The sequence below is a fragment of the Symphodus melops genome (genome assembly GCF_947650265.1).
Source record: "Symphodus melops genome assembly, chromosome: 13".
Lineage (NCBI taxonomy): Eukaryota > Metazoa > Chordata > Actinopteri > Labriformes > Labridae > Symphodus > Symphodus melops.
In genome coordinates this window covers 24919675-24944752 of record NC_136703.1, presented here as the reverse complement: position 1 = coordinate 24944752, position 25078 = coordinate 24919675, and the positions used below count along the sequence as shown (strand labels likewise).

Here is a 25078-nt window from a genome sequence, read left to right as displayed (position 1 = left end):
ATTTAAAGGAGAATATGTGACCTTTTACATTACTGCAAAGTATCAACAAGCTCATTTAAAGAGAGTAGAACAAGAAGCATAGAGACGTTTATTAACACCCACAAGATCCATTTGCTGCCATTATATCTCAGAAACAATTCCTATTTTCCTAAAAAATATTTTCTGTTTTTTTTGGTCTGAACTCAAAAGCAGCTGAGACATCTTTGGAGTTCTCTACAGACTGCAGGGTAACTAACTGTTGAAATGCGTCGACAGTCGCTAAACACGAGGCAGATTTCTGTATCTGACAATCATTTGAGGGCGTTTCAAAGCATCGTAGAGCGACAGCGCTCTGCAGCAGAGATGCATTAACTACTTTGATTGCAAATATTCAGCTTAAGATGATAAATTACAGCAATCAGGAGACTCGCTCGAGATCTGATAGATGTTTCCAGAACTTTCTGCTGCATCTTGTCCTCTTCCTGTCTTCCTTTTTCAAATCCTCACTCGTACTGATGTCATGTTGATGTGACATGTTTTCTTTGACTTCCACTCGCTCTGATGGACATTTTTCAGAGACGTCTGTACAGTGACAGACTCAGAGCCACACAGATTTCCATCAGCTGCAGTCTGAAGCTCCACTGGAGGAGTTTAGATGTTTAAGTGCCTTGCCTGAGGGCTTTCAAAGTTGAGCTTTTTTTTCAAATTTTCCCATCATTGGATCTCAGAATTCAAACCAGCGACCTTGAGGCTTCTCCTTGTCCATAAATTAACCTTTGTCTCGCTGTCATGATGTTGCTCCTCTTCTTTCTCGCTGTTTTTTTTTTTAAGCGTTCAGAGAAGCGATCGAGCGCTTGAACAGAGCCGGATAAAAACAACGCTGCTGTGGCGTTTCTGCAGGATCTTGAGATCTTCTTGAGAAACTTGAGGGATCATCCTGTAAGCGTGTTGATCGGGGGCTTTTAGTTCTCTTCTTCCTTTAAAAACACAGTTTGAAGACTCACAATGTCGGCTCAGAGCAGAGGCAGAGGGGGAAGATATTCTTCTGATTCTGCTGCATTAAACAGAGATGTCTTCATGTTTTAGGGGTGTTAGTCACACTAATGTTGTTTTTCTGAGACATATTTCTGATGTCCGTTCATTCAAAGACTAAGAGGGAAAAAAGGAGAGAGGGAAGATTTGCTTTAAACGTATTATCTCAAGAGCAACATGAAATGAACTTTTAGTTTTGAGGGCAGGAAGAAGAAACATCTAAATCACATGGACTTTTTATTTGTCATAAATTGAGTTTTTAAATGTCACAAAAATCTCCCATTTAACCGTCAACATTCAGACTCTTATATTTTGTATTTTTAAAGTCTGCAGTTGTTGTTTTGATGTCGTGTTGTTGGGACAGATCTGTCACTGAGGAACAGAAAACTTTTACACATCACAGCAGCATCAAAACTGCTGTTACAATAAGCTCCTAATGACGACTTCTGATATAAGGTAGCTTCTTCTTAAGGTGGACTGGACAGTTCTTCTTCAGGTGGACTGGACAGTTCTTCTTCTTAAGGTGGACTGGACAGTTATTTTTGTTAAGGTGGATAGAACAGTTCTTCTTTTTAAGGTGGATAGAACAGTTCTTCTTAAGGTGGATAGAACAGTTCTTCTTTTTAAGGTGGATAGAACAGTTCTTCTTAAGGTGGACTGGACAGTTATTTTTGTTAAGGTGGATAGAACAGTTCTTCTTTTTAAGGTGGATAGAACAGTTCTTCTTAAGGTGGATAGAACAGTTCTTCTTTTTAAGGTGGATAGAACAGTTCTTCTTAAGGTGGACTGGACAGTTGTTTTTGTTAAGGTGAATAGAACAGTTCTTTTTAATTTGGATAGACCAGTTCTTCTTAAGGTGGACTGGACAGTTATTTTTGTTAAGGTGGATAGAACAGTTCTTCTTTTTAAGGTGGATAGAACAGTTCTTCTTAAGGTGGACTGGGCAGTTGTTGCTAAAAGGGAACTGGAGCTACAGACTCTGGCTGCGTCTGCATGAAGGAGCAAACCAACAACCAAAACGACCTTTCTGTTCATGAGCTACCTTACAAAAACCAACGTGTTTTTACGTCAGTATGTTTGTCTGTGTTTTGGGTTTCATAAAGGGATGAAGATTTAACCTCTGTTCGGACGTTTGTGTCGGCACAAACTCTCCCTGTGAGGCCTTGGATCGTTTTTTGCACTTTTTGCCTTTTTTGCTTCACAATCCTGAAACTTTATTTTAACCTACACTTACAGGGGGTAATACTATTTTGATACATGTTTTGTGGTCACTATGTTGTGGTTGTTGTTGTTATTCTGTGTTGGAAACTGACCTGAGTCACTGCTAATGCTCCAGACGTAGAATCAGTAAACACCTTCACAGCTCGTGTGTTTGAGTTTGGATTTAAAATGTGATTCTTTTTATTTTGAGGTTTCACAGCACAGTCTTCTTGCACTGATTTTATTTCATGTTAGGTGTTAAAGGGACTGTTGTTTGTTTTTGTTTTTTTAAGGGGGCGGTCTGTGGTTATCAGTTCTTGAATGTTTGAGCAGGAGAGCTGCGGGACTCTCTATATTTCCATATTGTTTTTAGGTTTTTGCTTCCAAAAAGGAACGAACTACGGAAGCCCTAAGAGGACATTTTATTTCTCTCAGTTGACCTGTGATAATGTGTTCATTTCAGGGATTATCTGAAGATGCCCAGATTCTTTGTCATGGGGAAACCAGCATCGTTATCCTCAGAGGACGAGGCGAACACAGAGTGAAAGCAAATGTCCTCTCAGGGCTTCCGTCATTTTTTTTCTGTTCTGCTCCAACATCAAGAATCGAATCCACACTCCACAGTTTGCACTTCAGAGCAAAGACATATATATATATATACACTTCAGTTACATCTCTGTTAACAATAACCAAGTTTGTCTTTGTCGATAAAGTTTGAAAGTTCAACATTATAAAAAAGCACTACAACACAAAGCGTGACGAATATGAAACTCTGCACGAGAGCAGAAACACACGCGAGCGTCCAGAGTCGTCTTCTCTACATTAGAGAGAGTTTCACTCTATGCAGCTTTTCTTATTTCTTGTGGCCGACCTTCATCCTCCTCCTCCTCCTCCTCCTCCTCCTCCCCCTCCTCCTCCTCCTCCTCCTCCTCCTTGTGTTAACCTGTAATGTGCCACAGCTTTTATTCTGACCTCTCTGCCCTTTTATTCAAACCTGCTGTGACTTTGTTTTGTATGAAGTCGTTACTCTAATTATCCTCTGAAGCACTATGAGGCAGTAAAGGGAAACATTCGTCAACTCTTCCATTTATAATTATTATTGTTTTTACATTTAATCTTTATGTCACTCTGAACTATTTAAGTAGATTTTTAAAATGTGTTTTTTTTTTTTTATTTAGTGACAATATTGACGAGTAACGCAGCATTTTTTTTGCAGCGTCATGTCGAGGCATCACTTCTGTGTAAGTATTATTTATGTGGTTCCAACATGTAGAAATGTAGAAGACAAACCCCGTGTGACGGACGTCGATCTATTTTTTTTGTACGTCTAATGTCGACGGTATCGACGCGCTGCAGCATCTCTGACAAACGACACCGTCACCAGCGGCTGTAGAGAAAAACAAGAAATATTTATTTAAAATGTTTTGTAAAAGATTAATGACCATATACTGTTTAAACTGCCAATGTTCGATTCATGTCGACTTTATTTTCATTAAAGACATTTACATTTAAGCTGCTGTTCCTTCGTTGTTTGTCCTCAGACTCGTTATGTCAATCAAACAAGGTTTCAACTGAAACGCTGTTTTAGGTTTGGAAACAATATGGGGAAAGATTTGGTTTCATTTACATTACGCCTGTCAAATAATTTTTATAATTTAAGCTCTTTATTTTGCATTTGTTAGGCTTTTATTTTGAAATGTTGTACTGTCTTAAGCTGAGAGTGCTTTACTTGCATTTTTATTTATTTATTTTGAAATAAAGTAAGGACCTTCCCTGCCGTATAAACATTACAACATGAACTTAACGACAAAAACAGGAAGTGGTTAGAGACCACGAAGTGAAGTCAAAACAGCTCAGAGGGAAACAAACACAGGTCAACGTATGATGTCGTAAGGTCGAGGTGTTCCTGCTCAAAAGTAAAAAGTTTGTGGTTTGAATATGAACCCGTCATTGCCGGTTTCCTGTTTTCATCACTCAAAAATCGTTGTGCACTGAAGATGTCACCTGTTGAGCTGAGAGTAAAAATTCAGCTCGAGCTTTATTGATTTCACACTCGACATGCATCGTTCTCAACAACCACCTGAAAACATCTCCTCCCTATTCGCTGTTTATTTAAGCTGCATGATTGACGGTCTCCTCGCTCTTTCCCTCTTTCATTGACCTGCAACAGTAAAGTGCACTCTCGCTCTGCCCCAACATCCACCTGTCAGCGCCGACTGGGGGGGTTAAAATATCTTTCCTCTGCACAAATTGCCCCAAGAGTGATTAATAAAGTTTGAATTGAGTGCTCTGCTGCGATAAATGTTTTAAGCTTTATAAACGTGACTGACTGAAACAATGCTCTGAAACTGCTCTGAATTCACAGCAACAAAAAGTTTATACTGTAGATGTTCCCACAGCAGAGTCCTCTCCATCGTTATCGTACACTTGATCAGTCTGCAGAAGAAGAAGGACAGTTTAATGTCAGCTGGTTTTATAAACACTTACAAAGTCAAATATTCAAATGATATGGTAAACACTCACATTGATGAAATTGATGTAACACAGTCTCACATGAGGCTCTGAAAAACACAAAGATCAGAATATCAGGAGGGCTCATTGCAGCCATTTTGACCACGCTGAGATCCGCATGTACTGATTCTTTTATTGTGAAAGAGCCGAGTTGTTTTTTTTATGAAAGCTAAACTCTTTTTTTTTCTGAATTTAAGACAGAATTGCTCCCTTACAATCCCAACTGAAGCTTTCTTTTCAACCTCTTAAAGCAGCGAACCTTCCCAGACTGTGACGTTTAAAAACACAGATTCATTTTAGTTTGTTTAAAGCTTGCAGACAAAGATACGACTTCAGGTAACAGAGAATAGTTTGTCGACTGTCTGCAGTCATCTTACATCTTTGCAGTTCTGCCACAAAGCCCACTCTCAGGGGCCGCCGGCGTGAGCCATGAATATTTTTTAATGTAAACCAACTACTAGATTGTTAACTTCAGTGTAAAACAGTCTCCAGGTCCCATTTGTCCCTGATGCAATAAATTCTTTAAACAGCAGTTAGCCCATAAGTTCCTCTTTTTGTACTTTAACTGCACATTTGCACTTTTCCTCTTTGCACTTTACTAACTTGGTAGGAATTCCCATTTTGGTTTGAGCTCTTGACTGATTATGGTGACGTTTTGTTATGTCTTTGTGTTGTCTGAATTTCTTAAAACTTTGTTCTTATTTATATTTTACACTGATGATGTCCTCGTGTTTGCTGTCTTCTCTGTAAAGAATCTGAATCTAAATCTTCTGGGGGTTTTTTTCCAATCAGACCAGAATCGCTGCGTAATCTTGTGAGTGTGGTTAACGTGCTCTCTCACCTTCAGGTGTTCTGCTCCTCCTCCTGCAGACGATCAGCACAGCCGATGATGATGCAATTATTATGATGACCAGGATGAGACGCACATACTGCTCCGAGCCTGTGGAGCAGGATTTATATTTCATTTCCTGGTTCATTTAAAAAGTATCCTAAACTCTCAAAACCCATCATTACTGTATTTTGGTGACTTGGTGTGTTATTTCTAAATGTTGTTAAAGGTCATGTGTTAAACAAAAATCATCTTCACCTTGTTTCTCTAACACTAACATGTGTCTGTAGGCTGTCTACAAACCCCTCACTGATGAGAAAATTAAATCCTCTCTGTCTTCTGTCTGCTCCGCTGTTCAGAAAATGTGCGCTCAAACATACCGCTTGGAGAGTTTCCCTTCATGACATCACAAAGGGCAGTAGCCCCTCCCCCAGGTGGGTGACACTCCCACAGCTAGGTGTTTGTTCTGCCCTCTGAGTCTGCCTTCTCACCGTAAACAATAGGACATGGAGCCAGAAAGCAGCGAGTACACCCGAGCCCTTCCAGAGAGGGGGCGTGGTCAGACACAGCTCATTTACATATTTAAAGCTACAGACACAGAAACAGCCTGTTCTGAGCAGGGCTGAAATAGAGGGGTTTATAGACATGATCAAATACAGGATCAGAGAGGATTTACAACAACACACTTCACACACATGATGAAGAGGAGCGAGGACACTTATTATAACCTGTTGAAATGGAGCAGAATATGTGGCCTTTAAAAGCTGAAGTGGAAGGCTCGAGTGGACCTACCTGAATTCGTTGCATTCATTGCCGGAGTCAAGTTGGATTTACGAGATGCTTCAGCTTAGAGAGAATGAAATAATTACTTACTTATTGTAAAAATAAAATCATTCAGAGTTACCTTTTAATTACTAACAACACAAATTCTCTCCGTCAGTGTGTTTTTCAAAGAGCATTTATCAGATTAACAACAATCAATTATGAAGCGATACCACAGTACTATGAATCAAATTGTGAACAGTGAGGAGTAAAAACTCACCGTCTTGAACTCGGAGCTCAAACGTCTTGGAATTCCTGAAAAATCGATTTCTCTCCAACACACATCTGTACGTCCCAGAGTCAGTCTTTGTCAGATTTGAGATGCTCACGTTGATGCTCACATGTGTTTCAGATCTTATGTATGCAATTCTGTATCTTCCACGCTGACCTCTGTCACCGTTTGTTTCAACAAGGATGTTTTCCTCTCTACAGTTGTCTCTGCAGAAGATCTTCCTTCTGCCGGAGAAATCGTAGTTGCAAACCACTAAGATGTTTTGTCCTTCTGTTCCAAACTGCGTATCGATATCCATCGTGAGATATCCATCCTGGAGCGAAGCTGAAAATAGAAACAACAGTGACTTTCACTCTTGCACAAATCTCCTGAAAAAGAGTAGCCGAATCTGTGTGAATGCAAAAAGCCACATTTTTTCACATTCTGTCGGACCCCTAGAAGTTTTTTTCCCGCAGCAAGTCCTTGTTAACTGATGTGAGAACGCAGCAGGATATTCTCCAGAGAATTCCCCTCCAGCCAATAGGAGGGGGAGTGGCGTTTGTATCCTGTGAAAGCTGCACGATGCAGAGTAGTGTCTGCATGCGACAGCTATCGTCTCCTTGCAGGTAATCAAACGGCTGCGTTGCGTTTTCTGTTCACCAGTGTGTTTTGTCGATGTTGTCATTCTTACAACTTTATTTAAAGTGCATCAGTTCGATCATATTAAAGAAGACATTGTGAATGGCGTCGCTTCCATTTGAAAGAAAGTGTCTTTAACTGTTATCGTTCTGCTCAACCTCATATTAACTTCATGGTGGAGAAACTACAAGTCTTAAAACCTTTTGTTTGATTTGACTGAGCAACATCGCACAACTAGAAAAACATCGACAGCAGACCGCAAAATAAAAAAAGCTTGTTAGCTTGGAGTAAAGCTGACTGAAAAACAGAAAATGTCAATTGTACCACAACTAAAATAGAAAATGAGAAATACTCACAGAGAACGAGGAGGAGGAAGATCAAAGTGTGACAGACTTTCATCTTTGAATCTCTGATGGTTTGATGCCTCCTCTCATCCTTCTATACTTGAAAACCACAAACGTTAAATCTTTCCTAATGATCTAGTTCCTTCTCCTCCAGACGTCACACTCTGAACTCTTCACCTCGGAGTTTTTCTGTGGTCGATATTTCTGCAAATCTGATCAAAATGAAAGTGGCCGTAGATTTCCCACAAAACATTTAACAGCTTAAACTTAAGACGTTTGATGTGTTATGTTTTATTTTTGCGTCACACATATCCTCTTATTTATTATATTTGTATTGTGTTTTGTTCTTTATGTTGTTTTATTTGCTGTTTTCACAGATAGATTTTTACTACGACTCTGAGCAACTTTTTAACTCTTTCTGTTTCTTCAATCATCACTGTCTACGTTTTATTCTTTTTTTTACACAGCGTCTCAACTTTTCTCGGGGAGAACGGGGTTTTACAATAAAAGATCACTGTTTTGAAGAGGATTAAACTGTTTACCCCGCGTCAGACTTTTGACATCATATTTCACGTTCTGCTTTCTTCACGTGTGTACGTATAAAGGACTGTCACATCTCTTCTTAGGAATCAGTTACTGTTTTATAAACTTCCTCATTCTAAGAAAACTTCAGAAAAAACATATTACTCAAGACTTATAAATATCAGCATCTATAGCAACACAACAACAATAGTAGTCCTGTCACTAACTCCCTAACTAAAGGTAAAATAGAGAAGATAAGATTAATGTTTATTTTTGCCAAAGGTCATTTTGTCCTGCAGTTACAAGAGAATGAAAAGAGACATACGTAGACATCATGTATGGACATCAGCTTTACAGCCTGGTGTGAGGGCCCCTGAATCACTATGCTGACTGAAACGATGACGCTCTCTTCCTCTGTGATCATGAAGGAAACCTGCTGTGTTGAAGCTTCTCTGACAACAATGCAGCAGCCAGTATGTCCTCCTTCTAACTTTAGATTCTGCTCCTGAATGCTCTGGATCTGATTGGACCGGAGAAGGTAGGCGGGGCTTTGAAGGTCGTTTTGGACGCCCCTGGGTTTGCCAGATATGAGAGCAGTTATCAGGTGAACAGGTGTTGCAGCGATGGAAGCGGGCAGTGGAACTGCTTCAGATAGAAGTGATTGTACCCGAGCTAAAAAGCCTCTGCATGTTTCTAATAAGCTCCAGCAGCAGGAAGCTGCTCAAACTAGGATCAATGTTGGAGATGAAACATGGAGAGAGGTTAGAACGCAGAAAGGCAGATGCTGCTACTTTTATTGAAAATATGAATTCTGATCCAACTAAAATTGCAAAGATTATTTAAAGTACAATACACAATACAACCACCACGTCAAAGTTAGAAACAAATCCAGGAGAAAATTTTAAAAAGCAGATATTTCCACAGAAAGAGTGCTGCCACATGTGTCCTCCTCTCTTATCCTCTCAGTCAAGCGTTTCATCTGCAGGAGAAGAACAGGGTTCAGTCTTTTTTATCAGCTAGTTTCACAAACATTTATAAAGCTCATCATCCCAAATCTGCTCACACTCACCTCTGTGATGTTCACGTACTCTTGTTCCACGGCGGGCTCTGAAAAACATCCAGTTCAGGAGTTTAGGTTCACTCTAAAGTGGTTTTTCACGAGGAATGCTCCTGAGACTCGATCGTTAAAAAAACTGCTGACTCATGCTAATCCGATCTGCTTTGAGCCACCTTTATAAACAATCAGTGCTCTGATCCTGTGACTCTGCAGGACTCACGCTTTATGTTTCACTTCTTGGATCCCTCTGCCTACCTTTGGGAATGTGGCTTGTAAAAGTGAGACCGGAAAACACATCACAGATAATTTACGTCACAACATTTTCCTTGCTCAATGTCTATATTTCAAACTAATTATTTAAATTCCATTTCAGCGTCATTCTCTCCTTGTGGGTAGCGACCTAGCCCGCTCTTTTAATCAGCCAACACAGGTGCAATGTAAAAAAAACTTCTCCCAGGAGCATTAAGATCTAAAATGTTTGTTCGAAGAGTAAAAGCTTTCATGTGTTGTGTGGTGTGTGTGTGTGTGTGTGTGTGTGTGTGTGTGTGTGTGTGTGTGTGTGTGTGTGTGTGTGTGTTCTCTCACCTTCAGACAGAAGCCTGCTGGTCCTCACCATAAAGGAAACCAGCACAGCTGCTGATGAGACGATGATCACGATGACCAGAACCAGCCGGACATACACAGAATTATCTGCAGAAGTTGGAGCAGAAACACAAGTTATCATTTTCACTTGTAAGTACAAAACTTCAGGTTCAAGCCCATCCCAGTTTCAGGCCCAGTCCTCTTTAAAAGCTGTCTGCATGTCATGTCAAATAAAGGCAGCGCTCACTTAGAGGCCCCCGATGTGTTTAGTGATGAATCGTTTGCAGATTAAAAACATGAAGAAAAAAGAAACAAGACTCAAAAAAGATGAACTTCCAACATCTGAGACCAGAAGTAAATAAAAGCCTTTAGTTTTACTGTGTCTGGGAGAATGAATGACTCTGTTCACTGAGAGCCTTTTTATTGGATGGTTTGGGTTTTGATGATTTTCTGGCCTGCTCTGTTTGTGTGATTGTACTGGGCTGCAGTGTGTGGTTTAAACTGTACTGGGTTGATTTCTGGTCATTGATTGAGGGTTTTTTTTTTTCTTTGTCAAACTGCCACCAGACAATCCAGATGTTTGGATGTTGCATTGATGCATCAATAACTGGTTTACAAAGATATGCAGCCTGGATTTGAGATGATGAAGTGACCAAAAACAAGGGACTGAACATGTCTCCTTTTCGTGAGGATGTGAATGTACCTGCAGCTGCTGCCTCTGTAGTCGTCAGTGTGGAGGCTGATTGGTTTGATCCTGAAGAAAGGTTGGAGAATAAACAGTTGGTTCAAAGGTGGCCACACTCTGATACAGGGTCGTCTGTCGTGTGTTTTATTAACCATGATGAAACATCACCTGCTGCTAATGAAGAGTAAGAACTCACCGACATCTCCACCTCTGATCACAAAGGCGTTTGGCTCAGAGATGTTTCCTCCTTCAGTTCCCATGTAGTATTGGTGCAAAAGAAAAAAAGCACTTAAATAAAATGAAATATGAGACGCTCTTACTGATATATAAAATAGTACAAAGAACATTGTTCAATCTTCTTTTAATGAAGAACACTTCACATTTACTGGAAACAGGTGGCTGTAAAATCCCTGGTCAGTAAACAATATTGTTGAGGTTTCTCCTCAGTGGAAATGAAACTTATGAATTAATCAAACATTGATGTGATGTGAATGTACCTGCAGCTGCAGCCGGTGTAGACGGAGTGGTCATCAGTGTGGAGGCTGATTGGGTTGATGCTAAAACAAGATGGAGAATAAACAGCAGGTTCAAAAGCGGCTGTAGCAGCTAAACTACAAAAAGATAATGTTACTCATTATAATCATCATTATAACACATCAGCAGCTGCCGATGACGATGAAGCTCTCACCTTCTACAACTCTGATCACGAAGGCCTCGTTTGGCTCGTATCTGTAGGGCCCGCTTTCGTAGCGTCCAGAGTCAGACTTTGTCAGATTCATGATGCTCACATAAAACGTCTGTTCACTTTTTTTAAATTCAACACCGTATCTTCCCTTCTGCACACTGTCACTGCGCGTTGCAACAAGAATGTCTCCAGCTGCACAGCGGTTCCTACAGAAGTAGGTCGTGAGACCAGAGGTCCTGGCGGTGCATTTCACCGAGATGTTTCCTCCTTCAGTACCGATGTGGACCCTTTCTGGATCAGTGGGGCCCGCGCTTCCATCCTGCAGAGCTGCTGGAGGAGGAACGAGCAGAGTCACTATCATACATGAATCTGCTGAAGTCATTTTTAGAGTCTGGGTTATTGATGAGCACCGTGCGGCTTCCTTTTAATCCAAATATTAATTGGCAGCAGACATCTTGTTTGGCGTTGATGTTAAATTTTATAAAATGGGTTCTGAATGAAACATTTCTAAGTTTGCGTCAGGATTTGTTTCACACAGGAGCCACAGTCACATCTTTAAAGTTTTTAGGAGCAAATAAAGAAAATACGTCCTGAAAAGAATAAAAACTGAAACATTAAAGAGAACATTAAAATAAGTCAATAAGGAAAATATATTAATCTTACATTATTGTGTGTGTGTCTTTTCTTACTCAAGAATGACTTTGTAGATCTCCACTTTATTATTGTGAAATGACATTTAGGGAGGATTTCGTAACAGCAGTTCTCTATTTGACAACATTTGCAAAAAGAAGTTTTCTGTTAATGTGACGATGCTTAATATGATCAGTTTAAAATGATTATGATTTTAATCTGATCCAGCTTGCCTAATTTATAAACATATAAATCTGATTTAATGAAATCACTTAGTGTTGAGTTAATAATGTGTTGAGATAAGACATTACAGACTTAATTTTTGAGGGACGATCAGATATCTGTGGTTGAACTCTGACAGAAAGTCTTTAAAAACAGAACAGAAGAAAAAAGGAAATAAATGACAGAAAGAATCAGAGAAGGATGATGTACTCACCAGAGAAGAAGACGCAGATCAACATATAACAGAGCTTCATGGTTAAGCCTCTGATGGTCTCGTCTTCACTTGTAAACCAGGAACTGAATTTATTATTCACTGATTGAGTTCCTCTTTAAAAAACATCTCAAACTGAAACCCTCCCTTTATGATAACCATCTCCTGCTTCGTTATTTAAAAACATGGGGGACTAAAAAAAATGTGATCATCCAAGAATCATGACACAGAGTTGTTTAAATCTTGAGGTTTTTAGAAGCAGGATGTGGCATCAGTGGGACACCGACATCTTGCCATAAAGAGCATTTAAAAAAAACAAACAAAAAAAAAACAGGAAGTTGTTGTAACTGGTGTGTAATGTTTAACTTTCTTCAAATATGTTAAAATGTGAGGGTAGTCTCCGCCTGAACAGACCTAAACACCACTTTATGATGAGAGTCACAGCCCCACCTACTGGAGGAACGCAGTATCAACAACCTGTACGGCTGTAAGGGGAAGAAAACGTTTCAGCCTCCAGCAGGGCGTTAGAGTACTGCACAGGTGTGCTGACATGACATAGAAGAAGGAAAACGTTTCATTATTGACTTCCCAAAGACTCTTCTGCTCTCCTGACGTCAGAAAATTAGGATCCACTGACTTCAGAAACTAAATGACTTCTCTTTCTGGTGGTTGGATTAACTTTTTGAATGTCATGGGAAGGCAATCTTAAGATAGTAGGTTCATCTAAAACACAATATTTGGTCTTTATTTTATTCTCAAGACGACACTCATCTTCACATCATGACAAGAGGTTAGAATACAATTAACACATGTTATTGCAACGTTTAAACCGTGAGTAGAGAAATAGTCCGGCGTAATTCCTGGCGTGGAGTCTCAGTGGATGTTTGACTCAGGAAGGAGTCAAACATGGACAGTTACAGTCCAAACGGCATCTTAAAATCAACGTCATCATTTTTACATTTTGAATCATTTACACATGTAGAAATTATTTCTTCATTTTTCATGTAACAGAAACATCCCGTCTAAAGACTTCATTTAGAGAAACATCAAGAAGTTGACGGTTTGAAGCCCAAAGTAAAGAACATGATCACAGAAGGAAACTTTCAGACTGGTGCTCAGAAAGATGACTTGGCGTTATTTAAGAAAAAAAAAAAAAACTTTTTTTTTTTACATGTCCAGAATCTTCTCTCCGACCTCCTCACGCACCCCGTCATCCTGCAGAAGAACAACAGTGGTTCTATGTCAGCTGGTTTTAACAGATCAATATTCAATAATAGTATGGGAGACACTCACCTTGATGGTGTTATCGAACTCGAGTCCCACATGAGGTTCTGAAAAACAGACAGTTTAGAAGTTGAGGCGTTGCTATGGGTGACCATGAATAGAGCAGCATTTGGTGCAGGTGTTTTCCATGTGGACCGGAGAGGTGGGACTTATGGTACGCTCTGTCTTCTTCAGGTGTTCTGCTCCTCATGCGGACTATCAGCAAAACAGCTGATCATGATGATCACGAAAAATCCCAAAACTCAACGTGTCCAAATCGTAAAGTTACCACTGACTTCATCAGAATTACAGAGGAATAAGCATCCATCCTCTATCTTCAGACATCTCTCCCCACATCAGGCATCGAAGGCCGATTGTGGACGGGTTCTGAGATCGGCCTCAGCCTCAAATGAGGACATTAAAATCTCACGCGCCTTGTTCACCAAAACGAACGGTTAAAATGACAAACAGGTTGGTGCACAAAGTAAATGTACCTTGAGCTGCAGCTCGTGTCGGCAGCGTTGCCTTCAGCGTGGAGGCTGATGGAGCGGACGTTGACAAAAGAGACTTGCTTGGTTCAGACGTTGGTCGAGCTGTGAAATGCAAAGAAACGATTCAATACTGAAAGCACAGATTCTATGTGCTCCATGTCCTGTGAAGCAGGGGCCATTAAATATCAGTTTCAGAGGAAATGGGTAATTGCACGCACATTGAGCTCGGGTGATCAGGTGCGTCTTCAGTGTGGAGGCTGGTGGGCTCGATGGAACATTTTGAGGAGGCAATCTTGGTTCAGATTTTGGAGCTGAAAAACAAAACAAAAAAATGAAACCAAAATACTTCAACCAACTTTCAACCTGACCTGTGTTCCTTGGTGAAAGAATATGCACATTAACTGTGACCTTTAAGGCCTCGTCCACATGTATGATGGCATTTCTGAAAACGTACATTTTTCTGTACACCTTATTGAAAACACTCTGCAGCTAGGGCGAAGATTTTCATAAACTCTGTTTACCGTGTTGATGGATAGATGAGGGCAGAGTTTGGTGCTGAATTATGTCAACGACACTCTTGTTGACTTTGAACGCTCAGAACAACATAGCAACATTTTGTGTGACTTCATGTTGAGGAGGTTGTGATTTTGAGGAAGAGGAAGACCTCAGTTTTCAAAAATACCGGTCAACATGTGGACTCGTTCTTAGTGTGAGGTGATGTTGTATATCTCCAGTTCAACTAATGTTATCCCAAAGACCCTTTACATGCAGAGCAGGTCTACATAGTACTTTTTATAGTATCATTCACATAAACCCACCATAAGCACTGAGCATCCTTTTAGCAGGCAGGTATTTGACATTTGAACTTGGGGTTTAATGGAGCATTAATCTACAGTGTCTTGCGTTTTGTCCTTTATAAAAGTGTTTTTGTTTGATACAATTTTCAATTGTTTTTCAAAATGTTAATTTGTCTCAAGCTTTGCAAAAGGAAATTTGCAATTTGCAGAGTGTTAAACATTGAAATCATGAGCAGCTGTCATCAAAGAGAAAAGAAAACTCACCGTCTTGGACTCTGAGATCAATCCTCTGGGTCTGATGTGGATGACGACCATCGCCAAACACACAACTGTAACTGCCAGAGTCGGCCGTCGTCAGATTTTTGATGGTCACCTTTAAATTTATGACACTGGGGAGCGCGTCCATAATGGGCCGATGTTCCATAGTGTATCTGCCACGCTGAGCTCTGGCGCCAGTTGTTTCCACAAGAATGTCTTCATCTCTACAGTCGTCCCTGCAGAAACGCTTCCTTGTATTCGGATCGTCAAAAAAGCATGTAATCGTGACGTCTTGGCCTTCAGTTCCTGTTCGGACATAGTTATGTGGACCCTCTACAAAGCAGCTGTTTCCTTCCTGGGCTGTTGCTGAAAATATAAACAATCACGGTTACTGTTTCTCTGATGTAACAGTCTGATCATCGTTGGTTAAAACTTCTTGTAGTACTCGGTCTCACTCTCAGACTGGGCGGACTCCCAAAAGTCAATGCATTCTTTTTTGTTGTTGTCCTAATCTTAACTGCAACCATTTCACAACTTTCTACTGAAGCGTAAGGCAGGAAGACAGCAGACGCAAAAGAGGATCTTGAAACTGTCTCTGGAAGGGAAACGCTGTTCCTCCACGACATGATTCATCTATGATGGACACTAATATGACGTGTGAAACGTGACAGCCTGGAGGGAAAACATGCTGCTCCACCCTGATGAACATTTCTGAACACATTCCTGCTCAGTTTCCGCTCCTGCTGGTGATTAAGGTCAAAGGTCTTATTCAGTGAAGTGCACATCAGTATTCTGCTTTTCTCCTTGTTCGTCTGTCTCTTCACTCTGTTAAGAGTTAAGCTGTCGCCATACTCAACACAAGTGTTTACTTTATCAATACAATGCCAACACTTGATGTCTAAAAGGGGGAAAAAAGGACAACAACTTTTGTGCATGGGACACAAACTAACCACGAAGCCACTGGCGCCCATGTCTCTTCATTAAAAGAAAAAAACACAACAATGCGTGTGATTTAAAGCAACTTAAAAGACCTGAGTCCACTGCAGGAAATGTACAAAAATATGACAAATGTTTCCTGACATACTACGACTGAATAACTTCACAGTAAAACACAAAGAGAGAAAAAGACTTATACTCACTGAGGATGAAGACAAGGACGATCAAACAAAGACAGACCTTCATGTTTGAGTCTGTTGTCAGTCTAACGCTGCGCCTCCTTCTTCACTCACAAACCAGCAGCTTCTCTTTTTATGAACGATGCTCCTCCTCCCTCACCCTGAACTCTCCGCCCCTCTGCTGAGATTTACTTCTGCACAATCCATTTTCTGCAAGCTGTGCATACAATGTATGTATCATCAGTCTGAAGCAAACAACATACGCACTCAGAGAAGCTCCCGTTTGAATGATTGACTGACGAATGACGTAAAGAGGCAACAGTCTTTTCCTCAGAAATGATGAATCATTATTGTGAATGTTCCAGCTTCATCTTTTAATCGTCTTGATCTAAGGATTCCAACAGCTGTAAAGAACTTCAGTGTTGATTTTGGTGGCTAATTGTTACAATAACAATACAGACATTATTCATATGATAATCTGATAATTAGACTTTAACAATCCTGCAGATCTAAAATCACAATAGGTTTAAAAGGGTTGTTTTGAAAACCTAAAGACAAGCTAACATGAATTGTCCCGCTTTAATTAAAGGTCACATATTTTCCTCTTTTCAACAACTTTAAATACGTCTCAGAGCTCCTCTTCAACATGTGTGTGAAGTGTGTTGTTGTAAATCCACTCTGATCCTGTATTTGATCATGTCTATAAACCCCTCTATTTCAGCCCTGCTCAGAACAGGCTGTTTCTGTGTCTGTAGCTTTAAATATGTAAATGAGCTGTGTCTGACCACGCCCCCTCTCTGGAAGGGCTCAGGTGTACTCGCTGCTTTCTGGCTCCATGTCCTATTGTTTACGGTGAGAAGGCAGACTCAGAGGGCAGAACAAACACCTAGCTGTGGGAGTGTCACCCACCTGGAGGAGGGGCCACTGCCCTTTGTGATGTCATGAAGGGAAAATCTCCAAACAGCCTGTTTGAGCGCACATTTTCTGAAAAGTGGAGCAGGCAGAAGACGGAGAGGATGGACTTTTCTCATCATTGGGCAGTTTGTAGACAGACTGGAGACACATGTTAGAGAAACATGGAGACATGTGTTTTGCAGAATGTGTGACATTTAAAGTACTTTTATAAATAAATGATGTTCTGATTTCTATAGTTTATTCGATTTTGTACTCACTCTTTGCACCCAACAAAGTGAACAGATAAAAAAGATATTTCAACTCAAACACCAAAATCCCTTTTTTGCTCATTCTCTGTAGTCACACTGAAACATTCAGATTAAACACCTCCTGAACATAAATTCAATTTAAATGAAAAAAACTTTATTTGTCCCTGGGGGCAATTCAAAGTCAGCAGTTTGGAGCTTAACTCCTTTATTTCAGTAAAACCAATTGTTCACATTTCCAGAATCTTCTCTCTGACCAAATGAACCCCGTCGGTCTGCAGAAGAACAGTGGATAGATGTTAGCTGGTTTTACAAACAAAACATTAATACGTTTAATTATATTCAATATTATGGTAAACACTCACATTGATGATATTTAACGTCCTCGAGTCACACATCAAGTTCTGAAAGACAGCAGAAATTTAGGCCCATTTAATGTGACCTCTGAGTGACCAAGCATAGATGAGCATTTGGAGCATCCTCTTCAGAAAAAATCCAATCCAACGATGTGTGACTAATGAGTAAAGCCTGGTATACAGGTTTCTCACAAAGATTTTGAAAATGTGAGAGAGCTCAAAAGTCATGACAGATTTATAATGATCGGCTCAGCACACCACACACAAACAGATTCTGTGTTCTCTCTACACAGCAGGAATTCTGATCATAAATATTAAACATGCTTATTATCTATGATTTCAAATCGTGGCGGCCCCCGATCGTCAAGATAATTTTGGCAGCCATCAGATAATTAGTCCTTTACTTAAAAAAACCAAAACTGGTCGAAAATCGACCTGATTATCTTGTAGTGTGTACCCTGCTTTACGTAACTCTAAGATGATCCTTTCCCTCTGCTATATGTGCGTACTCTCTTACCTTGAAGTACTCTCGTCCGACTGCTGCAGAGTGCAAACAAGGCTGCTGATAAAACGGTGATCATGATGATGAGAAACAGCTGAATTCTTGTGTTTATCTCCGGGAGCAGACCTTTGTTCAAGCAGAGAAACACAATATTTTTTTTACTTTCTTATCCATCATAAAATATTTCCCAGACTTTGAACCAACTCTTGCATTTGTTTAGACAGGACAGAGGGAGAGAGAGAGGGAGAATGGGGAATGGCATAAAGAATCAAGGACTACCAGGCTAACTCATCCTCAGCTTGTTTTATATGCCTAAATATACAGTATAATTACCACTCTTTCCTATTGAATAAATGGCCATAAGAAATCTCTAAAGTTTGAAAAAGGGTAAATATACCTTGAGCCGCCGCTGCTGTTGCTTGTATCTCCAGTGTTGCTGTCAGTGCGGAGTCTGGTGGAGCGGATGTTGAAGGTCGGAGACTCTGACTTGGTTCAGAAGCTCTTGGAGCTTTGACATAAAATGAAATGATTTGATACAGTTTGTTCAGACACAAACTTTTCCTGTGGGAACGTTTCATTGAAATCACACAAAGTCACTCGAAACATTCAGTGTGTTCTTACTGGTACATATGTGCTGAGGGCCATCATTGTCTTTAGAGCATTGGCTGTATATGAATATGCACAGTACGTCTCTATCTCATACTGTGGTACAAAAGTGAAGCCTAAATAACTGCACTGCTAAACATTCAAAACATCAGCCGCTGTCTGTGAAAGGTAAAAACTCACCGCCTTGAACTCTGAGCTCTATGACCTGAGTAAGTCTTGGAAACTGACGATTTCCAAACACACAGGTGTATCTTCCAGAGTCCGCCCTCGTTAGATGCTTGATGCTCACATACAAAGACATGATAGAGAATCCAACATATCCTTCATTATACTCCATGCTGTATCTGCCACGCTGAGCTCTGACACCACTTGTTTCAACGAGAACGTCTTCTTCCCTGCAGTCGTCCGTGCAGAACATCTTCCTTTCATCGGGGCTATCGAAGAAGCATCTCATTGTGATGTCTTCTCCTTCAGTTGCTGTATAATTATGGATATCTGTCTCAGATAGACAAGTGTCTCCATCCTGCAGTGTTGCTGAAATTATAAACAACCAGTTAATATCCAAGGCTGCCCATTAGGGGGGGGGGGGGGGGGACAACAACGGAGAAAGCTCTCTGGGACAGAGGTGCACAGGAAGGGGGGCTACAACATTGTCTTCCTAAATTTAGGCAATCACACCACTTTTTAAACCTTAATACTCAACATTACTTACGAACACAAGTACTGTACTGTAGCAGATCCCAACTGTCATTGGGGGAGAACCATGGACTGTTCACCAGTCATAGCTTACATAGCGAGAGACAACATACACACCTACGAGCAATTTAGAGTCAGAAACTGACTTAATGAGCATGAACATGGACTGTGGGATGAACCGGAGTACCCAGGTGGTGGTGGACCCAGAGAGGCAGAACCAGGAAACTCCCTCGCTTTGAGGCAACAGCGCTAAACCACTCACTGCACCACCATGCAGCCACAGTCGCTAGTTTGTAAACTCCAAAAAGCTAATGGGAGCCAGTCAGAGGAGGCTAATAGCCAAGAGGCTAACTCCACTGATCCAACACGCCTGTTATTCACTTTCTCAGCCCAGCCATTTGTATGGGCGGCCCTGTTACCCTAAGATGGAGCAGTCTAGACAAAATGAACTCGTCAAGAGAGTCATGTATCTGTCCAAGTTGCATCACACTATCAACAGTTTGTTTACATCAATAAAAAAGACATGTAATCCAAGCTGGGTGGCTCCTTAAAGAGAAAAGAAGGAATTTCAAAAAGGCAATCGGATGGATCGACTTCTTAGAAAAGTCTGGGCACATTTATTTTTTTGTATCCTAATCTGAACCGTGACAATTTCACAACAAGAAAGGGAGAAAACAGATGTGAAAGAGGATCTGGAAACAGACACTAAAGGGCACATTGTTCATGTTAAATGCAAGAGGCTCTCATCGAAACTGAAGCATTTTGACAACTTCATATGAAAACATGTTACTCAACCATCCACACTTAAAGTCTTTCTATACTTTTTTTTTGTCCACATTGTTAATCTGTAGTTTGTTAAATAGTTGATACCAGATTGTCGGACCAAACCAAAATTTCTATAGGCCTACTCATGAGGAGATAACTAGAATTAACAATCAGGCTCTAAGTCCGCTGCTAAAAATGTTTAAAAACTATAACACAAAGTTAAGATAAATGTAAACAAAAATAACTAAATTAAGAAATGTCGAGGACAGAACTCACTGAAGATGAAGACGAGGAAGATCAACTTGTGATGGACCTTCATGTTGGAGCCTCTGACAGCTTAAACACTTCCTCTTCCTTCTACACTGACTTCCTCCTACAAACATCAAAACTCTGAACTCTCCTCCCCTCTGCATTGTTTCAGGTAACACTTCAAAGTAAGGTCACAATACTCACCAATAGCTATAGTTGCTTATTAGCATGCTAACTAGTAGCATATGGCTGCTTATCAGCCTTTATTAGGCGCTCATGAGTACCATATTCTACATGACCACAGTCCACAGGATATCCTCCTGACCTGGTTGCTCACATATGATTCTCACAGCAGAAGACTTTCCTTGTCAGATGGGCGGGGGTCTTCTGGGGTAAGAAACAGTGCAGGAGTAGCAAATGAAGCAACAGAGTGTGTGTGTGAGTGTGAGTGTGAGAGAGAGAGAGAGAGAGCTAGAGACTTTAATGATTGTTATTGTTGTATTAACCCGGATGATTCACAGAAACAAATTAAAATCTTATTTTAATTTGACATTTATTTCTCTGAAAAAAAGTGATTTTGACTAACAAATGAAAAAAAAAGTAACATCAAAAATAACCTTCAAAATATAAGTGCTCAAAATAAAGTATTTGATTAAAGAAAGAAGAACCATCAAATGGGTCGTTTGGAGATTTTCCCTTCATGACATCACAAAGGGCAGTAGCCCCTCCCCCAGGTGGGTGACACTACCACAGCTGGTGTTTGTTCTGTCCTCTGAGTCTGCCTTCTCATCGTAAACAAGAGTACATGGAGCGAGAAAGCCCGAGCCCTTCCAGAGAGGGGGCGTGGTCAGACACATCTCATTTACATATTTAAAGGTACAGACACAGAAACAGCCTGTTCTAAGCAGGGCTGAAATAGAGGGGTTTATAGACATGATTAAATACAGGATCAGAGTGGATTTACAACAAGACACTTTACTTCAATTAACTGAAGAGCCCTTAGACTTATTTACACAGTTGCAAAAGGAGGATAATATGTGACCTTTAATGCCTAAATGTCCTCTACGTATAGCTATGATCAGAAATCTTGGTTCTAAGAAAAGCAGTACATTCATCTGAAATCTGACTTTACATCAGTTATAACCTTTTCTTCATATTTCCAGAATCTCCTCCCTGACCCCCTCATGCACCAAATTGGCCTGCAGAAGAAGAACAGTGATTTGATGTTAGCCATATTTTTTGTAAAACATTAAGTTTCTTATGAGAAATGTTCTCGGCACTCACATTGGTGACGTTAACGTAATCCAGCTCCTCGTGAATTTCTGAAAAACATACAGTTTAGACAGTTAGACAGTTGTTCTGTCAAAAGAGAGGCATGAAAAGCGTACTATTCAGAGCCCTGGTGCACTCGAAAGCAAATAAAGTTGTTGTCAAGCGGACTAGAGTTTGGTTCAGGAGTTTCTGCAGGTGAGAAGTCCTCAACTTCCAATCACATTTCTGTCTGAACAGTGTCATTGCTGCTTCTGAAGCTACCTAAGCTAATTACCTGATTGTTCTAACAGGTCTTGAAATACCAGGGCAGATAAACTTCAGCTGAAGCTCTTGGATTAAGTTCGCCTGTAAACACCTGCTCAGATAATGTCTTTCCTCTATTGTATGTGTGCGCTCTCACCTTCAGGTCTCCTGGCGCTCATCCTGCAGACGATCAGCACTGCTGCTGATGAAACGACGACCATGATGACCAGAAGCAGCCGCACATACAGCTCAACTCCTATGCTTGCCTCCTGGTTCAGACCTTTGTTTGAGCAGAGGAAAAGTAGAAGACTTTTCTTCACTTTCTAGCACATCATAAAAGACTTTTCCATTCATTAAGTCTTACGAGGTCAGTTACTCAAGTATTTCGAAAGTTGATGAAATGTCAGAGGAAACAGGAACATGTACCTTGAGCTGCAGTGGGAGTTGTCAGTTTCAGTGTCGTCTTCATTGTGGTGACTTGTGGAGTTGGTGAAAACGCGGTGGAAGTCCATTTTGGTTCGGCAGTTGTTGGAGCTGTAAAAACGTGAAGAAAACTTGTGCCGTTACATGCTGAAGGCTATCTGTGTTTGAGGCTACCAATAATCTTCAAACTGTGAACTTGAGTAGAAGTTTGAGGTGATTTTCTATTTGGTTATGACGATGCATTAATCAGAGTTTGAAACATTTAAAACCATCCACAGCTGTCAGTGACGGGTCAAAACTCACCGTCTTCAACTCTGAGATCAAACATCTGGGTCTCTTGTGGATGACGACCAGTGCCAAACAGACAGCTGTATCTTCCAGAGTCGGACTTCCTCAGATTGGTGATGCTCACATCCAAAGTTTGAATAGAGGTTTTCAATTCCGGTTCATCATATTCCATGCTGTATCTGCCACGCTGAGCTCTGACACCACTCGTCTCCACAAGAATGTCTTCAGGTCCACAGCCGTCCCTGCAGAAGGTCTTCTTTTCACCGGGGTCATCAAAAAAGCATTGATGTGTTACGTTTCCTCCTTCGGTTGCTGTACGGACGGCGACATATGTACCTCCAACCATACAGCTGTTTCCATCCTGCGGTTTTGCTGAAAATATAAAGAATTGGAATATCTTCCTGTAACACTCAGCACTCTGAGAATATTGACATAAATTATAAGATCCTGTAATTTATGAGCATTTAGTAACTTTGGCAAAAAACTTTTTTTTTTAATATAGCTCTGAAGCTAATGCGGTCTTATCTTGGCGTTTTGAGTTTGACCTGACAGGGCGGCTGGTTGCACCTGCAGGGCTTAAGACTTCTTCGCACTAAGAATAATTGGCAATAATTGGCGCTTAGCACTGTCCTGTACTGGCTATGAAATCATTTTCTATAATCTTCCACTCCTGTGGTGTGATGCGGTTATGTCGCGTATACAGACACAGAAGTGCGCAGCCACAGGTTCTCCTTTTCCCCTCTTTGCTGCATGTCACCCACTCTCACTCGCTCATCCAAACATTTCCTCTCAACCTTTAACTGTCCTATCCAATAATATCATAAAGTCATGCCTCTCTCGTGGATTTCAAAACTTTTTTCTTCTTTTTACCATTTGTTCTCTAAAGGTTCCTGTAATTTATATAATCAATTATTTTAAGTCGATTAGAGTGGTTTAAATCAGAGTCCAGGGACTGTCAGAGGTCAATAAAGGGGGCAGCAGGGGGTGCCATGTTAAGAACGCAATCATTTATTTCCACTATATTGGTCAAATTTTATCTTGAAGTAGCCCAATGTCAGAATGTGACACATTTTAGTTCATGGTTTTATTCACTTTCTGTTATAAAAACATCAAACATGTTTCTCAGATTGAGGTCTGTGGTTTGATTTGTCAGTACGAGGGCTCAGAGAGGCAACACGTTTCTTGTTAGTACGCTACATTCACACATCATGCCCTCCCCACTGTGAGGCTGGGCTCACCAGCACAGGCCGGTATACAGGTAATCAAAACTGACGCAAACAAATCCATGAAGGGCAGGTGAAGGGTCTAACACCAGAAACATTTATAGGAATGTTGGAAACGAGGTGACAAGCTTGAAACACGAGAGCGAAACACGCAGGAATGAAAGTTTAAATACAGAGACAATCAGGGGATTAAAAACAGACAGGTGAACACAAGGTGGGAAAACACGAGGCGCAGGATGTGGAAGACAGAAACACAGGTAAGCACAAAATAAAACAGGAAATGACAATAATGAAATAAAACATGACCTCACTCGACTTGTCGCTGGGCCCCTTTTTTTTTTTTTTTGGGCACTGAGAACGTTGGCAGCTCTTGACAGAAAGTCGAGCTTGGGTGTGACCGTGTGACAACTTTTAACCGAGTGTGTTAAAGGGGGAAAACACAGATGCAAAAGAGAACCTGTAGAAGAAGCTGGACGGTACGTTGCTCATCTATGACTTTAACGGACCTCGACAAATCTTTAGCAATACGACAGATTTGTTTGAGAACCTCCGACTTCACCGTAATAATTTGATGCATAAGAAAGCAGAACATAAAAAGTTGTTTCATTCAGGCAAAATGTATTAAAATACATTTATTGTGTGATCTACATTTACAGCTATAGATAACAGCTATTGGCAGGTTGTTTTATTAAACTTAAGATGCTGTGAATATTTATAATTTTAAAGTGACTTACTGGCTCTTCACTGTTGAATTTTTTTTTTAATTTCACAGAGCAGCTCGAAGTACTGAAAGTGTTGAACAGACGGATAAATGAGACGGTACTCACTGAGGATGAAGATGAAGACGATGAAAGCGTGGCGGCCCGTCATGTTTGAGTCTCCGACAGTTCAACGCTGCGTCTCTTCCTTCTTCACTTACTGAACAGCAACTTCTCTCTTTTTATAAATAACGGGGTTCCTCCTCAGAAACATCACACTCTCCTCCCCTCTACATGATAATTATGGGTCCAGTCTGTGTTCTGTAGATTCTATGAAAGGTTCATGTTTGATCATGTTGAATAAATGTTCCTGTAGACGGGCAGACATGAGACTTCTTGGTCGACGTATTCCCTCAGTGAATATTGATTAATTCATTTACCTTGTTTTCAGGTCTTCTGCGATACAGCACAGAGTTCCTTTTTTTAAAATCAGAGTACCAAGTTTTGGCCGT

General features: G+C 40.6%; 4 protein-coding genes and 1 long non-coding RNA gene across 5 annotated transcripts; all 5 read right to left on the bottom strand.

Moving 5' to 3' along the window:
* Window positions 1-5623: 5623 nt before the first annotated feature.
* LOC306834436 lies at window positions 5624-6634 on the bottom strand. Its single transcript, XR_013780495.1, has 3 exons — window positions 6594-6634; window positions 6344-6397; window positions 5624-5662 (listed from the first exon to the last, which is right to left on the bottom strand). It is a non-coding gene; the product is annotated as an uncharacterized lncRNA (long non-coding RNA).
* Window positions 6635-9369: 2735 nt separating this feature from the next.
* Window positions 9370-12280, bottom strand: LOC306834262 (uncharacterized protein; the record flags this gene model as incomplete). The annotated part of the gene is made up of 5 exons (XM_079360095.1): window positions 12165-12280; window positions 11102-11425; window positions 10911-10970; window positions 9732-9836; window positions 9370-9401 (listed from the first exon to the last, which is right to left on the bottom strand). The coding sequence occupies exons 1-5, from the start codon at window positions 12202-12204 to the stop codon at window positions 9370-9372; spliced, it is 561 nt and encodes a 186-aa protein (XP_079216221.1). The 5' UTR covers window positions 12205-12280.
* Window positions 12281-12879: 599 nt separating this feature from the next.
* On the bottom strand, window positions 12880-16200 carry LOC306834083 (uncharacterized protein). The gene is made up of 6 exons (XM_079359846.1): window positions 16110-16200; window positions 14977-15336; window positions 14134-14226; window positions 13919-14017; window positions 13455-13492; window positions 12880-13376 (listed from the first exon to the last, which is right to left on the bottom strand). Exons 1-6 carry the CDS (start codon window positions 16150-16152, stop codon window positions 13329-13331), a joined length of 681 nt encoding a protein of 226 aa, XP_079215972.1. The 5' UTR covers window positions 16153-16200; the 3' UTR covers window positions 12880-13328.
* A 1410-nt stretch (window positions 16201-17610) lies between these two features.
* On the bottom strand, window positions 17611-20529 carry LOC306834430 (uncharacterized protein). The gene is made up of 5 exons (XM_079360324.1): window positions 20447-20529; window positions 18890-19243; window positions 18501-18611; window positions 18119-18229; window positions 17611-17649 (listed from the first exon to the last, which is right to left on the bottom strand). The coding sequence occupies exons 1-5, from the start codon at window positions 20487-20489 to the stop codon at window positions 17636-17638; spliced, it is 633 nt and encodes a 210-aa protein (XP_079216450.1). The 5' UTR covers window positions 20490-20529; the 3' UTR covers window positions 17611-17635.
* Window positions 20530-20930: 401 nt separating this feature from the next.
* On the bottom strand, window positions 20931-24896 carry LOC306833318 (uncharacterized protein). Its single transcript, XM_079358489.1, has 6 exons — window positions 24696-24896; window positions 22661-23017; window positions 22361-22468; window positions 22092-22214; window positions 21704-21741; window positions 20931-21618 (listed from the first exon to the last, which is right to left on the bottom strand). Exons 1-6 carry the CDS (start codon window positions 24736-24738, stop codon window positions 21571-21573), a joined length of 717 nt encoding a protein of 238 aa, XP_079214615.1. The 5' UTR covers window positions 24739-24896; the 3' UTR covers window positions 20931-21570.
* Between the last annotated feature and the right edge of the window lie 182 nt (window positions 24897-25078).

What these genes read in the sequence shown, in the direction of transcription:
- LOC306834083 (XM_079359846.1), bottom strand. Translation starts at nt 16,152, where the DNA reads ATGAAGGTCTGTCTTTGTTTGATCGTCCTTGTCTTCATCCTCA. An exon ending in CGTCCTTGTCTTCATCCTCA is followed by an intron (nt 15,337 to 16,109) that starts GTGAGTATAAGT and finishes TTATATTTTCAG; the next exon opens with CAACAGCCCAGGAAGGAAAC. An exon ending in AGTTCGATAACACCATCAAG is followed by an intron (nt 13,377 to 13,454) that starts GTGAGTGTCTCC and finishes GTTCTTCTGCAG; the next exon opens with GATGACGGGGTGCGTGAGGA.
- LOC306834430 (XM_079360324.1), bottom strand. Translation starts at nt 20,489, where the DNA reads ATGAAGGTCCATCACAAGTTGATCTTCCTCGTCTTCATCTTCA. An exon ending in CTTCCTCGTCTTCATCTTCA is followed by an intron (nt 19,244 to 20,446) that starts GTGAGTTCTGTC and finishes TTATAATTTCAG; the next exon opens with CAACACTGCAGGATGGAGAC. An exon ending in AGAGCTCAGAGTTCAAGGCG is followed by an intron (nt 18,612 to 18,889) that starts GTGAGTTTTTAC and finishes TTTATGTCAAAG; the next exon opens with CTCCAAGAGCTTCTGAACCA.
- LOC306833318 (XM_079358489.1), bottom strand. Translation starts at nt 24,738, where the DNA reads ATGACGGGCCGCCACGCTTTCATCGTCTTCATCTTCATCCTCA. An exon ending in GAGCGCCAGGAGACCTGAAG is followed by an intron (nt 21,742 to 22,091) that starts GTGAGAGCGCAC and finishes TATGTTTTTCAG; the next exon opens with AAATTCACGAGGAGCTGGAT. An exon ending in ATTACGTTAACGTCACCAAT is followed by an intron (nt 21,619 to 21,703) that starts GTGAGTGCCGAG and finishes CTTCTTCTGCAG; the next exon opens with GCCAATTTGGTGCATGAGGG.